The sequence below is a fragment of the Nomascus leucogenys genome, chromosome 2 (genome assembly GCF_006542625.1).
Source record: "Nomascus leucogenys isolate Asia chromosome 2, Asia_NLE_v1, whole genome shotgun sequence".
In the NCBI taxonomy this organism is placed as follows: domain Eukaryota; kingdom Metazoa; phylum Chordata; class Mammalia; order Primates; family Hylobatidae; genus Nomascus; species Nomascus leucogenys.
In genome coordinates this window covers 20,040,031-20,054,717 of record NC_044382.1, presented here as the reverse complement: position 1 = coordinate 20,054,717, position 14,687 = coordinate 20,040,031, and the positions used below count along the sequence as shown (strand labels likewise).

At 39.7% G+C, this 14,687-nt stretch overlaps 1 protein-coding gene across 4 annotated transcripts in view; it reads right to left on the bottom strand.

Moving 5' to 3' along the window:
• The window catches only part of EBF1 (EBF transcription factor 1), a 404,123-nt gene that overhangs the window by 23,129 nt on the left and 366,307 nt on the right, over positions 1-14,687 (bottom strand). For all 4 annotated transcript variants that reach the window (XM_030825784.1, XM_003268593.3, XM_030825793.1 and 1 more), the window contains exon 11: positions 12,014-12,102. In XM_030825784.1, the coding sequence (XP_030681644.1) occupies positions 12,014-12,102 (89 nt within the window). The remainder of the gene's footprint in view (positions 1-12,013; positions 12,103-14,687) is intronic.

Genomic DNA, 14,687 nt, shown 5'->3' with positions numbered 1-14,687 from the left:
ATACAGTTACTGATTTTTAAAAGTACACACTTAATTTGTATAATGAAATGACAAAGTCATATTTGGCATGGTTTATAAAAGTAGAAGACTTAAATTTGGTGTTCCATTTAGCTACAGATTTTAAATCCAATATATAAATTCCCAAAGGTCAAGTTTTGATCACTGTTTTTTTATGTCACTTTTTTATGAATTTGCTCTTTCATTCCTGGTGGCTTGGACTTACATTTTAATTTCATGATTAATACAATGAATCATGCCTAGTACAGACATTATCTCAAGTTATAGGCTGCTAGCAACATGAGGTTGGTCCTTATGGTCCTCAGCCTTTTATTAGCTGTACTCTTAGGCCCTTGGAAATAGTTAGGTATTTGCATATTCATAGAAAGACACATTGGGAACCACGCATATCATGACAAATATGCAGACATAGTTAACTCATCTCCTATTTTATGAGTTAAAAATCTTAGGATTATTCACCGTCTGTGGGAGTCTTCTCTTTAGCCTTTGACCTGAAATCTATAGCTAATAAGCTCAAGTTCACTGGCCACATCTAGCCTCCTAGAGTGAAGGGAAAAGTTGTCTAACTGGCCAATACTGGGCCCATTTATAAACCCAGTTCAATGTTTTGGGAAACTCAACCCCAGATGAGCAGGGAAGATAGTCTGAACTTTCTTTTGTTCATAGCACGTGTAGGTCAACTCATAAAGCCGATAGATACCCATACACGAACACAACATTAATTTTCATGTTTCAGCATTAGATTTTGAGACTCTGGGAACTCCACCCGTAAAATTAAAGCCCGGGGATGCTTCAGTAATTTGAGAGGATAATCTGTGCTTGGCTTTATGCTTACGCAAATAGGAAATAATGTTTTCAGGGATGTAGATGGAAACAGAAAAAAAAAACAAAACTACAAGCATCAATAATCAAAGTCAAGTTGAGTTGGGTGATTTCTGAGAAAGAAGCACAATACTTCTCTGTCGCTGCACATTTCCCTGATACCCATTTATCACCAATCTACTTTGCTTTATCAGGGGATTCAAAATGTAGTGGCCAAATATCAGCAACATACAATGAAGTGAAATGAGAAAATCACTCTTGATGTAGAGATGATAAGTATGTATCGATGAAATCAGCATTGATTTCATTGCCTTCCTTCATATAGGGTTTGCTGCAGGACCCAGATTTTGATGTGTGCATTCAGCTCCCAGACTTTAAGTCCTGGATCTTTCCCCACTGGCTTCTGAAAGCCTGGGTGACATTACTGATTGGAAAGGCCAAATGCTGAGAAATTGATTGGAAGTTTCTTGCAGCCCATTTCCTGCAGAGCTGGATGTACAATGCAATAAATACTAGTTGTCCTGAGATGTATTTCTTTGCAGAGTAGTTTTATATCCCAACTTCCTTTGTGTTTATTCAGCCAAATGGAAAATTCCACAATGGTAGACTTTGCATTCTAAAAAATCAGTATAATGAGGGCAGTGAGGGAAAGAGTAAAACAAACCAAAATAACACTTGGGCACCGTTTAGTTTCCCATCCTCTGAGACATTCCTCAAATTTTTCATTTTTTCTTGTAATATAAACTTCTTGAAATAGAGCTTACTGCAGATCATTAGAAGCCTTTAGTGTCACACTTTACACACTCTTTACTGAGAAGCCCTATGACTGAGAGGAGTCACTTACATGTAGCATGGATATAATTAAACATGTTTCTGTTGAAAGGGGCATTCTCATTATAGCTAAGGACCACTTTAGAGTAAATTGAAATGGAAAGGAGGAACATAAATGAGGTATAGGTAGCAAGTAGTTATTTCCAGGGAGGCATAAAATGCCAAATGTATAACAATTATATTTTATAACTCCGCATTCTAAAGACTTCATAGTATTTTAGTATATAAGAAGATTCAGCTGAAGCTTCGACTGCCCTACAGAACATTCTAGCGCATACTTTTTGCCCAGTCTTTTTAAAAAATGAAATTCAAACCACAGTAAAAATCTCTAGACATTTCCAGAACAAAAGAATTAAATATTTTGAAAGCGTCTACTGCTATTAATACCAGAGGCCAAGGCACCAAAAGCATTCTAGTCTAAAGAAAATGCAGCGGGAAGACCTCTTCTGAACCTCCTCTAATTTTAAAGTTGATTTTATGTTCAGATTAGATGACAGCCCTCTTACTTCTCAAACATATTATTATGAACCAGCATGCAGCGTGGTTGGAGGTAAACCAGGAAGCCTTGCCTTTGTTAAAAACATGGTGTAGGAGACTCTGAATCATATGAAATTAAACTAGGTTGTAAGCTAACGCAGCTATATCAACGTAAGACATACTAACTTACGTGATTGACTTTTACAGTGGAAAGAAAAAGGCTGTTTTCAAGCAACTGTTATTGCCTCAATGGAAAAAAAAATCAATGAAAGTGAAATGAACAAGAGATTTTGTCTGAGTTGCAGTTAATACCACTGAAGAGCTATGGATATTAAAAGGTCAACAAATAAATTAGCCAGAGTGTTATGAAATGAATGATTTGGCTCATAATTTTATTGAGTGAAAATTGTTCGCTGCCTATTAGACCAGGTAATTTTTATCTGGTACCTCAATTACTGTCCCGTAAGCAATAATATAGTTGTAAGAGCTGTTGGTTCCATCGCGTGACCTCTGAGAAGCTGGCTAGGACAGCTGACTTTACTATGATGGATAACTAAGCTTGGGCTCCATGAGGTGCCAAGCTTCCCTTTCCTGCAAGGGGATCTCATAAAAGAAACATTACAGCTTGATTCATTTTACCAAAATGTTCGACTTTTCAAGTGTCAGCAGTTAAGTATAAATTGTGAAACCAGGTATTTCTGAGAAGAGTTATGACAATGGCTTTCCCCTCCCTTTTTTTTTTTTATTTGGTCTCCTGGCATTTTCTTCTAAATGGTGTCATGGTAATTGGTGAATGGGAGCCTGGGGTGCTTCCCGCCACAAATACAGTGAAAAATGGTGTCTGCACCCTTGTGACTATGACCTGCTTGGAGGTACAGAGCTGAACTTGGTAACCTCTGGCGGGATCTTCTTATTCCAATTCATTGTACTGGTTTAAGACCAACGCTGTGGGTTAGGTCCTGCTGAGTGCCTTGGAAATCGACTTTCTGATCAGGATAAAAGTGTCTGCTTAAAGAGAAAGCTCTGGACAGAGGTTCCTTTTTCAGGGGTAGGTTGTAAAGTCAGCACATGAAACAAAAATGGCCTAGAGTCAAAATTACCCTTGAAAATCTTTTAAGTCACCTTTAAGTCGCCAAGGCCTGAGCTTTTAGAAAACACAAAAAGCCAAAAATTAACTACTTCTGTTTCTCTTTGTCTTTTGGCTGTGGCTTCTTTCCCTCGGCCAAGGCTGAATAAATACCGAGCTTAAAAGTAGAGGGACTGCTCAGTAAACAAAGAGATGTATTTGTCATTTACACATACGTGGATGTGTTTGTATGTTTGGTGTGTGTATACAAATGCACATGCATATTTATATTTTTGGACGTATGCTATAGGGAAACTTGAGTGACACGTTCCCATACTATATAGATATATAAGGGACTCAAAAATATAATTTGCTTTTGCTTCTTAAACTGTTGAGCATGAACATCATCGGTTATTATATGTATCTCCAGACAAACAATATCTGTAAATGGTAATTCTCAAGGCTTTACAGATGGTCCTGAGTATAACTGCAATTAAAATCCACTGCTTCAAGACCGTTGGGGCTTGGCACTTATTACTCTAATGCTCCACTGAAGTGTTACTGAGGGCTGAAAATGGTGAGCAAGACTTAAGACCTCCGAGCGTCTCTGTTCCTAAGGGCTTCAGTCTTTAAGGGGAAGATGTTGGGTGGCTGGAGGTAGAAATGAGTTCGTCCCTTGGTTCTCCTGTCACCTACCCTTGAACTAATGAGTAATTATGTTCAATGCCCCTGTACGCAGGGTGTGATATGAAATAAGTTACACTTAATCCTCCCCATCAAGAACTCAGTGCTAAAAAGGAACTCGAAAGAGTTCCAGCACTGAGCTATTGGATAACGGTTACTGCAAGTCCCTCCCACAATGACTCTGCAGCTAAAGAGGGAAAGCATGGTACCTAGAGTTTGTTTGCATTTACATGTGAATTCTTCCTGCCGCTTCCACCTAGCTCAGCCCTTTGTGAGCTAACCTCAGGTCCAGGCCACCACTTGCCTCCTTCCCTAACCAGGCTGGAAGGGTTTTAAGATTGATTTTGTAAATTGGCTTTTTTTCTTAAAATTTCTTAATTCTGGGAGGCACTGCTTAGGGGATATAGGCTCTGGATCTGGAGTCCAATAGACTTGGCTCAAATCCATGTTCTGCTATGTATTAGCAGTGTAAACACATGCCTCTGTGTCCTCATCTGTAAAACAGAGTTAATACCAACACCTGGTTTAGTAGATCATATTTAGTTAGTGCTTATCAGGCAATAACCAGCAATATTATTAATAATCCCCATTTTTTTCCAAGGAACTCTGGCAAAATACATGCATTCTTAAAGTCAATGTGTATTGCGTGCCTTGAGTGCTATGTTTGAGATGTAATCCTATTTTCAAAACTCTATAAAAGACCCTAAATGGACTACTGGTTAGGAAGTATGGGAAGTTAGGAAACCTCCACTTACTAGCTGCATAAGCTTGAGAAGGTTACTTGTCCTGTATAAACCTCAGTTTCCTCATCTCTAAAATGGGAAGGAAACAATAATGACAAGCAGAAGAATTTCCGGCAAAATAAGTCAGCTAAAGATAAATAACTTAAAGAGGTGAGAATTACAACTTTCATGGAGGCCATCGGCCTTTTTAGTGAAGCTACAACTTCTTTCCCCAGATAAATTACATGTGCAGGCATTTGTGTGTGCATATTCATAATGCACACATGCACGCACACACACACAGGAATTCTAAATGCAATTTTAGGGGTACACAGATCCAGGCTAAACTCCCTGGATAAAAAGAAATATAAGTAGTAGTGGATACCAAGCCCCTAAACTGAGCATATTATCAAATGGGGAAATGGAACCTGCCTGTAAGTTTTCTGGTAGATACAGGAGAGGGTGGGGGAAATGGACAGCATTCCATAGCTTGTCTCTTTTGACAAGAGAATGCAGAGACAAAATGTTTCCTGGAATCAAACTCAGGCATGTTTTTTCTAAGATCTGAGTATACCATAAGATTTGCCATTTGTTTCTGTGTTTTTGTCTGAGGAGGGTCACTTTCATTTCAGGATATAATGTTAATTGAGTTTCCTGAAATTAAAAAAGTAAATACACGAGAAAGAGAAATAGCAAGAGCAAGAGAGATGCTAGTGTCAGTGTGGAATATGAAGATGTTAAGTTTTTCTTTATCCTTTTCTGAAACCCTTAGTCATCTCCCTTTCTGCTAGGAGGCAATGTGGTTATGCAAAGATTTCTTATTTGTATTTTCACTGATGCAACTGCAGGTTTTGAATTACTGATAGTCTTTGCATAAAGACTAAAACAATAAAAGCATAATTAGAATACATTGTATACAGCCAACTCCAGTTTTATTTTGCCCCAGCTCTGTATTTATGATAAATCACTAAACACGAACGCTCTTTAGGGAGGGTGATTTTAGGTCTCGTCTCTCCACTGAGCAAAAACAGTGCCTGTGACTGGAGTCTGAATTTCAATTTTGCAAGTGTACAGTTGAAGTGAATAATATTTGGCACAATGCAGTGCACAACTGAGCCACTAAATGGCTGATTTACTAAATTATTATTAGATGAGCCCTTGCTGTTCCAAATGAAAGTGCAGTCACTGTCTTCCTTCATGGTGTGTTCAAATTGTTCTGTGTTTAAATATTCAGCATGAGGCTAATGTGAACTGATGAACTGAGACTATAAACATTCACTTTCAATACAGATAGAGCGACAGAGATGCAACATATCATGTGGCCCGCAGAGGTGAAAATGATTTATATTTAAGGATGTTGCTGCCTACTTCCATTACTTTAAGGTACTCTTAATTAGCCTGGTGTTTGAAATGACTAATTCACATGTACAGGGAGAGCTGCCTCATAGAGACTGAGATTTTCGAATGCCAGTGAAGGAGGAAGCTACTGTGAGGATTTGCCACCTCTGTATTTCCAAGGAAGCCTTGAGTTCCTTCATGGCAGGCTGGCCACACAGCACCACCAGAGTAACATGTCTGCCAGAGACACTATGGGGCTTGACATTCAATGTGCTTTTGGAGACCCACCAAAAGGGTCCACAACCCCTCCTTCCCACCATCCACCCCACTGGTGTTCACCTCCCTTATAATCCCAAGCTACTGCACAGCCAGCCACACTGGTACTTCAATCCCCACATCACTGACTTCTTTACTGACACCTGCTGGAATGAACAACTTTTTGCTCCTTGGACAAATAGAACCCTCCTCTCTCTTCCCCTTTGAGGGCAGTTATAGGCAAGCACTTAAAATACTGTGATCACTTACAGTAGATTAGAATTTTTTATTGGTGCTGTGTTGCCATAACAACATGAAGACAGCAGATGACTTAAGCTAAGCTTGCAAAGCAAAAGGCTGCTCATCTGGCAGTTAAAATGAATACAGTTCATTTCACAAGTTTCCCATATGGACTCTTAGTGTATGGTAATGAGGAGACCATATGGTGAGAGAAAATGCACTGAGAACAATTGGGTTCCACTGGCTGAGTGGGAAGTTGGGAGAGAAAACCCGGGTGAGAGATTCTGGTGTGCTCTCTGGGTTCAAGGTTTGGCGGAGGTTTGTTTGGGATGGTTGTTTTCCATAGGGGTTTCACGTTTCTTAATCTGTTCCTTAATATGTCGGCTGTGTGAAATGACAAACATCTTGCAAATTTTGCAATCTCATTCATCACAAACTGTCAGCAGTGTTTGCAAATCTGACTTGCAAGATCTTTTAAACGTGTTGTTCTTAAAAGGCAACAGTACTAAGTTTTTAGACAAAGTGCAGGAAAATTTAAGCACTTCTGACAAGCAGAAACATTAACAGTAATCATTTTAAAAACAGTCGCATCTTTTGCCTGCATGTTTAGCTGTAAATAATGCTCGAATGTATAAAAGCTTTAAAGTAAAAATGCAATAAATACTTTTTTATGTTTCATAAAGGATAGAAAATGCTTTGAGCCATGTCTACCTGTTATCTACACATACAAACGTATAGAGGTGGATAGCCCCCATTCTCCTTACTACTAATTAGACTGGGGACCTAGGAGGACAGCTTGAAAAAGGCTCTGAAGTCAATTCTGTACTATACATGCTTCATAAAAGATGAATATAAATGCATTAGTTAGACATGGTGATCTAAATTAGAAGGTCAGGCAGGGCTGGGAGGGCTGAAAAATCACACAACCAATGAGTGTAATTACTCTTTTTTAAGTCTATTAAGTGGTGGTGTTCTATCAAGGCTCAGGGGTATAGGACATGAAGAACAAGATAAAGTAATGTGTATTTATTACTCCCACTGGATCAATTTACCAGATATTTTCAGCTCCATAAAGCAAAATACACAAATGCAGCCTTTGTTACTTTTCCCAAACTGCTTTATTTTCTCTAAAAGAGGGGCTGGCTCTTGCAGAAAAGACACATTGGCCCTGAGAAGGTCCCCAGGCCAAACCTTCTCAGTAGGGAAACCAGAGAAAGCTGGTGAGAATCTACGTAAGGATGGGGGCCAGGTGTCTGCAGAGGAGACACCTCAAGGCAGGAGAAGTGGGAACTCACTCAACATAGTGAAGACAGTGAGGCTACTGACCCTGAGGGCCTGAGTTTGAATCGTAGTTTTCCCACTTGCTAGCTGTGACGTCCTAGCAAGTCACTCAGACCTCTGGGGACTCTAACTTCTCAACTGTAAAATGGGGAACACCCATGGTGCAGGGATTAGTGGCCCCCATTTACTGGAGTCTCACTAGATGCCAGGGATGCCTCTTGGCATAAATTATCTCATTAACACCTGACAACAATGCTGTGACGCAGCTGCTTTACAGAGGAGAAACCTGAAGCTTGGGAGGTTAGGTCATGTGCACCAAGTAGGGGATCGCGTTTGACTTGAGAGCCCACTCTCTTGGCCTCTATGCTCTTCGAAAACCTTAATAATGCAGTGCTGGGCTCACAGTAGGCATGAAGTAAACATTCCTTGCTTCCTAGGATTCACAGTTGACCTGCCTGACGCCAGCTAAGCTCAGGGCGCGCTGTCACTGCCTTAGGGCTAAGGCTTACTGACCACTCATGAAGGCAACTAACAAACTGCAAGGGGGCGGAGACATTTCTGACCTTGAATACAGAGAGCACTCCTTGCTCAATGTGTCTGGATTGCATCACTGTGGCCATCAGCATCTCAGAATTTCTGATCGACCATGTTCCCCATCCCCTCCACCTCTAAATTATAAGAAAAGTCAACCTTGACCCCAAAGTTGGTCACATGTTCCTCCCCTTCCTGCCAGGATCCAGAGAGAAAGGCGAAACTGTATGAAACAGAACAGAATGCTGTGATTTAAAAACCTTAGCCTGCCCTTTTCTCCCTGTGTATATGAAAAAGGAAACCAAAAAACATCTGGGGTTAGCATAATCACAGTATTTTAAATTTGTGTGTACAGCAACTATCACTGATGGTGACTTTCAGGGACAAAATAATTTACAGAGCAGGATTCTGCTTGCTCCCGTTTTCCTACTTGGTAAATGGTAAAGATGTCTGCTGCCCCAGCCTCTCTCGCAGGAGGGACTCCAATAAAACAAAGCACGTCCAAGTTTTTTTGAAAAAGCACATGCCTGTATACAAAGGCATATTATTATGGAAAGCTGTCTGCTTGGTCTTTGGAGCAGTTTCTTTTGACAGAATATGTGGGTGGTTGTATGAATCTAGCTTTGTCTATTCACAAACACATGGGTTTAATAAAGAGGAGTTTGTTTTTTAAAGTGTGTGGTCCATAGCTCACTGAAACACTCCTGTTTGACAAACACTGACCATGATCCTAAGAAAGGCGCAGCCCATTTTTATCCCCCTAACAATGGACAGCAGGAGTATAAATCTCCCAAGTCCACAGGAATACCTTGTGCTGGCTCCATCCGCCACTTCCTGACCCTGCCCTTGAACTCTCGCTCCACTTTAACATTCAAAGCCGAGAGGACAGCCACTCGGCTCTGAGTCACACTGAGAGCTTCCTGGGGTGGGCTCCAGCCAGGCCTTGCACGATCAAGTGGCTAGATGCAAGCCGCGGAGTGTTTCCTTAACACACAAATCCATTGTGTCCTTGATTACTCTTTCCAAACCCAGGAAAAGAGGGTTGGGAATTTTACCATCAGGGACAAAGTGACACGTGCCTATGCTATTTGTTCAACATTTCTGAACGTAACATGCAACCATAAAAGTGTTTTCAAAAGTAAGTACATAAAACTCAACCCTAGATTCCCATTTCTCTCCTTTCTAATAAGAAAAAGGACTGTCTGGTTTCCGTAGACCTCAACCATTAAACCAGATTTGTCTTCTATTTTTCTCTGAGACAGGGTCTTCTGGCTCTGTCACCCAGGCTGGAGTGCAATGGTGGGTATGTCTCACTGCAGCCTTGACCTCCTAGGCTTAAGCAGTCCTTACACCTCAGCCTCCCAAGTAGCTGGGACTACATGCACACACCACCATGTCTGGCTAACTTTTTTTTTTAGTTTGTAGAGATGAGGTCTTGTGACGGTGCCCAGGCTAGTATCGAATTCCTGGCCTTAAGCAATTCTCCCACCTCTGCTTCCCAAATTGCTGGGATTACCAGCATGAGCCACTGTGCGATAAGTATTTTCAAAGTGGCAACTATGGGCCAGATGCTATGCCAAGGGCACCCATGAGATGACCTCTCTTTATCCTTACATGATCCCCTGTGAGTTAGCATGATTAATTATCCCCATTTTATCAATGAAGAAACTGAGGCACAGAAGAGAAATCACATGTTCAACTGCTCACCAGGATTAGGATTTCCTGCTCTGCAGAGATTGGGTGGAAGAGCTCTCAGAAGCAAGGGTCCCATTCTCACTCAACTGGCAAATCATCATAGATACCTTTTGTTGGCTGCTAAATAAGTCATTGTAATAAAACTCGAAAAGGTACAACATAGCACCATCCCCATTTAACGGATGAGGACATTGAGGCACAGAGAGGTAAACAATTTTGACCTAGGTTGCAGAGCTAGCAAGTGGCCAATGTCTGAATTCCACCTTGTCCAACCTGACTCTCCTCAATACCTCCAGTGAACTCTAGAGATCAAATGGTAAAGCAAGTGCTAAATATAAAGTGAATACAGTGCCCAAATGTTCCTCACTGGGAACAATGGGAAGAATCTGGCATTGTACCCCTGCCTTTGTTCTAGCACGAAGACAGCTAAGGCACCTACCATTAGTCAGACCCACATCATTTATATCATCGTGCTATAAAATTACCAGTTGTCCCATAGGAAATGCATGGGACCATGTTCTTGCTAGACAGAGGAACCTAATGGTAAATCTCTCCACAGACCATCTACGCCATGGGTGGAGACTGCTGTTTATTATTATAGTTAGATTATTTAATCTACTAAATAATATTAAATAACCTGTAGATGATTTAATTGCTTACCAAGAATAGATTGGGGTGGAAAAGGAAAGGGAAGGACAGCACTTCAGTGGAAGAGAGGTTGTTCTTGGAAATTGAAGGTTGAAACTGAAGGCATCATCTCTGAAAACTGAAGGTGTTTTTCCCCCAAAGTCAAGATGCAGGACAAAGGCCCTTGCTCATCACAGTCCTTCCTCTCTCGGAGCAGTTAGCACCCCTCCTCCCCATGGACCTCATATCTGTGTAGTGGCCTGAGGGGTGGATCTCTCCCAGACAGGGCCAGTTCTGACAGATGGCCCTGCCTACAAAAGCAGCCAGCACACAGGTAGGATTTGATGATGAACTGATCCCCCAAGGAGCTTCAACGAGCTAAGAAGGATGGCAACTTCATTTTCACAAGTGTTTTACAAGGATACATAAACCTAGAAATGGCCTATCTCTAGACTTACTGTGGCAAGAAAGAGTCCTTCAAACTACTAATTCAATTTAATGTTAATAGTTTTCACTTGTGTAGTAAATGAAGTTTTTGCTGTCAGTAAATAGTGAATGCAAGCTCAACAAATTCTGTACTTTGAACTTCCTTCACATTTAACTGCCCTCTCTTCTGAGTCCTCACAGAATGTTGGTTGCACTTTTCTTTAATGAGCTAGTATTTTTGGTTATGATTAGTTGTGTTTGGGACTCTCTCCCACATAAAGCCCAAGTTCTTCAGGTGGGATGGGGATATCCCAAACATTCACAACAGGTACGCAATAGTCAATAAAGGTCAGTTTCCTTCTTTCTGCACTGGCAATTAATGATGTATTTGGTGACATATATGACTCTGTCTTGAATTTTTGTTTAATTTCTCTCGTATTTGTGCCTATTTTCCCAACTAGGTAGAATGCCTTAGGAGAAGAGAGGTTGTCTTTGCCCAATCTCAAGATCTACCAATACATTTTGAGCCCTAACTATTCTCCTCTTGCCAGGACTAAGTACGGATACTTGTAGACAGAAACTTGGTGCTGCTTTTTCTTTTGAGAATTGGTAAGATGTAGCGATTAAGTAGCCCAGACTCTAGGGCCATGCTGCATAGGTTCAAATCTTGATTTAGCAATTTACATGCTATGTGACCTTGGGCAAATTATTATTTAATCTCTCTTTGCTTATTTTCTCCTCTAAAATAGGAATGGTAATAGTACCAACATCAGAGCATTGTTGAGAGGATAAAATGGCATAACAGATATAAAAGTAAGCACAGTATTGCCTGGCACATAAGTGCTTGCTACTTTTATTATTGCTTACCTTATAGCACCAAACATACAAAACACAAAAATATGAGTTGTTTACCTGTGAACTAATTTTTATCAGCAGCAGAGTTTTCTGCAAATCACTCAAGTCCAAATTTTCAGAAATTACAAAAAGGCAGTATCCTCACCTTTGGCAAACGCTCGGGGTCACCAGGGTGCCGAGGAATGACCTTCTGTAACCTCTGGAAACCATAATCGATGGTGGGTTCGTTGAGCGCTGCAATAAAGAAGTCACACAATTAGTACATTTTCAAGAAATAAAGCAGAACGTGGCTTGCAACACTAATGGTGTGGAAATAACCGGGAAGTCCAAAGTTTAATTGATACTTTTGAATTGGATCACAAGATGATTGTGTGAATGATCTCTTTGCTGAACTTTCCACCATCTGCTTTATACCACGGTGGGGAGTGACCTGCCCAAAAGAACATTAGGAGTAGGTCTTGGACAGTGTTCCTTTGGCCAAATTCTACACTCCTTACGTGATCATAAATAGAAAGTAAAATGGTATTTGATGTGAGGTTTTTAGTATCCACTCTAATTCAGTTGCTCAGGTAAAAACACTCAAGGGCTTGCCTGGTGTTATCTATACACTGTCAACAGCAGGAGAATTAAAAGTATCTGCTTAACTGCAAAGTCCCTAGCGGACCTCAGCTGATACAATATCTCAGCACAATTAAGCATGTAAGAGATTGGTGAGAGCAGAGGAGAGTGAGTAGAAGTGAATCGTTGAGGTATGGAAAGCCAGTGCCACCCTTGAGAGAGTCTACAAAGGGATGGGTATTGAAAATGCCCTGATTCAAAACGCTCACATCTGAAATGATAGATCCTTTCACCAATATTGATACTATTTGGGACCAACGTCTGTGAAGTACTAGCTTAGAGCAGCCAAATCTCCAAGAATAATCCTTGAAAACACCAAAAGAAGAGCAAACCTGGAATAACATTTGGAGACAAAGGACCTTGCTGTGTGCACGTTGACTACACACTCTTCAAAGCATCCTTAAATTAAACACAATATTAAGTGGACTCTGGTCTATCATTTTCAAAATTTCTCCCCGGTATGTGAAATATCTTCAGGCTGTCTCATATGAAACAGCGGAGATGGAAAACATGGCAGCTCCAGCTCCTATCCATAGCCTCCACATCCCTATATTCTCTAAGTAAGGGGTAGGTGGGTGTTTTTTTTTAATTTCTTTTCTTTTTTAGTGTAATCAAAGTGTTCGACCATGTATTTTCTCACATGCTGAATAAAAAAGACAGTCTGTGTAGTTCTGACATTTAGCTATACATTAAAAAACAAGTTGCCACACGCTTTACTTAAAATGCATTTCCATTAACCTAAATTTTAAAAGTAAGATTCATACTAGTACTAACTTTAAAAAACTGTATTAAATTCAAATAGGTCCCAAGGCTAATGGAAGCAATTTGTATACCAACCCAAACTGACTGGCCCACTTTTCAAAATACAGGTATGATAATCTTGTGGTTTTAAAAGGACATTTAAATTGAAAGACTGTGAATTTAGTACATAATTATACCAATAGAACCCTTTAACTTGTCAACTTGTAAATCTAAAAGGCTATCAATCATTTCTAAAGAGGAAATAAACCTTAAAATTCCTTGATTGACAGTGCTTACTTTTTATGTAAGGAAAAAAAAAGGAAAAAAAAGGCTGCATAAAGTGGCCAGAAATCCATTTACAAAAGTACATTGTTTTACATAGGTGAGTAAAAAGCCAATAATTACACCTCCAAAAGACACATAAATCAGAGTAAGTACATTTTCTTCACTTGTATATTTTAAGTTAGAGTGAACTTTAGGTAACTTTTTATTAGAAAGATTTTTTTCCCCAAATGCAATGCTTATTGAAGTCATTAATAGAGTGGCATTTTCATTTAAGATAATGTAATCATTTTTGCAAATATGAGATTTAGTCAACCCTCTCCCCATTTCCAAACAGTAAACTTTCAACCTGTCTCTTGTGGAAATTAACTAAAATTACACCCAGGTGTACCAAATCTTTCTATCTATACTAGTATATGAGTTAAGGCACAATATTTATTATTCCTTCCATTTTATGAATTACTTTCTAAACCCTTGAGAATAATTCTTTTTTCAAATTAGACTTGTAGAGAAAATGACATAGAATTCTTTAGGCAGGGAAGCTGTTAATCGTAAAATCCACGGTATTTAATCAAGAAATGCATGAGAGAGACAGGAATGAGCACCAAGGTTTAAGTTATTTATAATATCCACCCCCACCCATAATGCTAATTGCCAACAAAAATGTTTAACCATAAATAGTAGCTTTAGACAATTAAATGCATCATTTTAATATCTGAAAACATAATTCAGCATCCTGAAAATTCTAATTCTTGGTTTTACTTTTCAGTCTAAGATACCAATAAAATTTGAATTGTTGCCCCACCTCTTCAATCATTAGCATAATGAATTCCTATTCTGTCTAGAAATTCATGATTGTTAATTGAATGACTGTCTGATGTATGGCGGGGAGAGAGATGTTTCTCCGGCTATATGGCCAGCTCACAGAGGAATGACCGACAATATCAGCAATTAAAAGAACCAATTCAAATATCATATGGAACTAATAGCTAAAGAGCTGAGGAGAAGTCATTCTGCTGTCACAGAGTAATTGAATTAGACATATTAAACTCATTATTCAAAGAAAAATAAGGATTTACTCCATGGACATGTACTATGAGAGAGGAAATATTTAAATAGTAAGGCAAGGGCTTTTAACTTATGTCCCATGCCTTTATGATTTGCTGTCTGTTCATAGT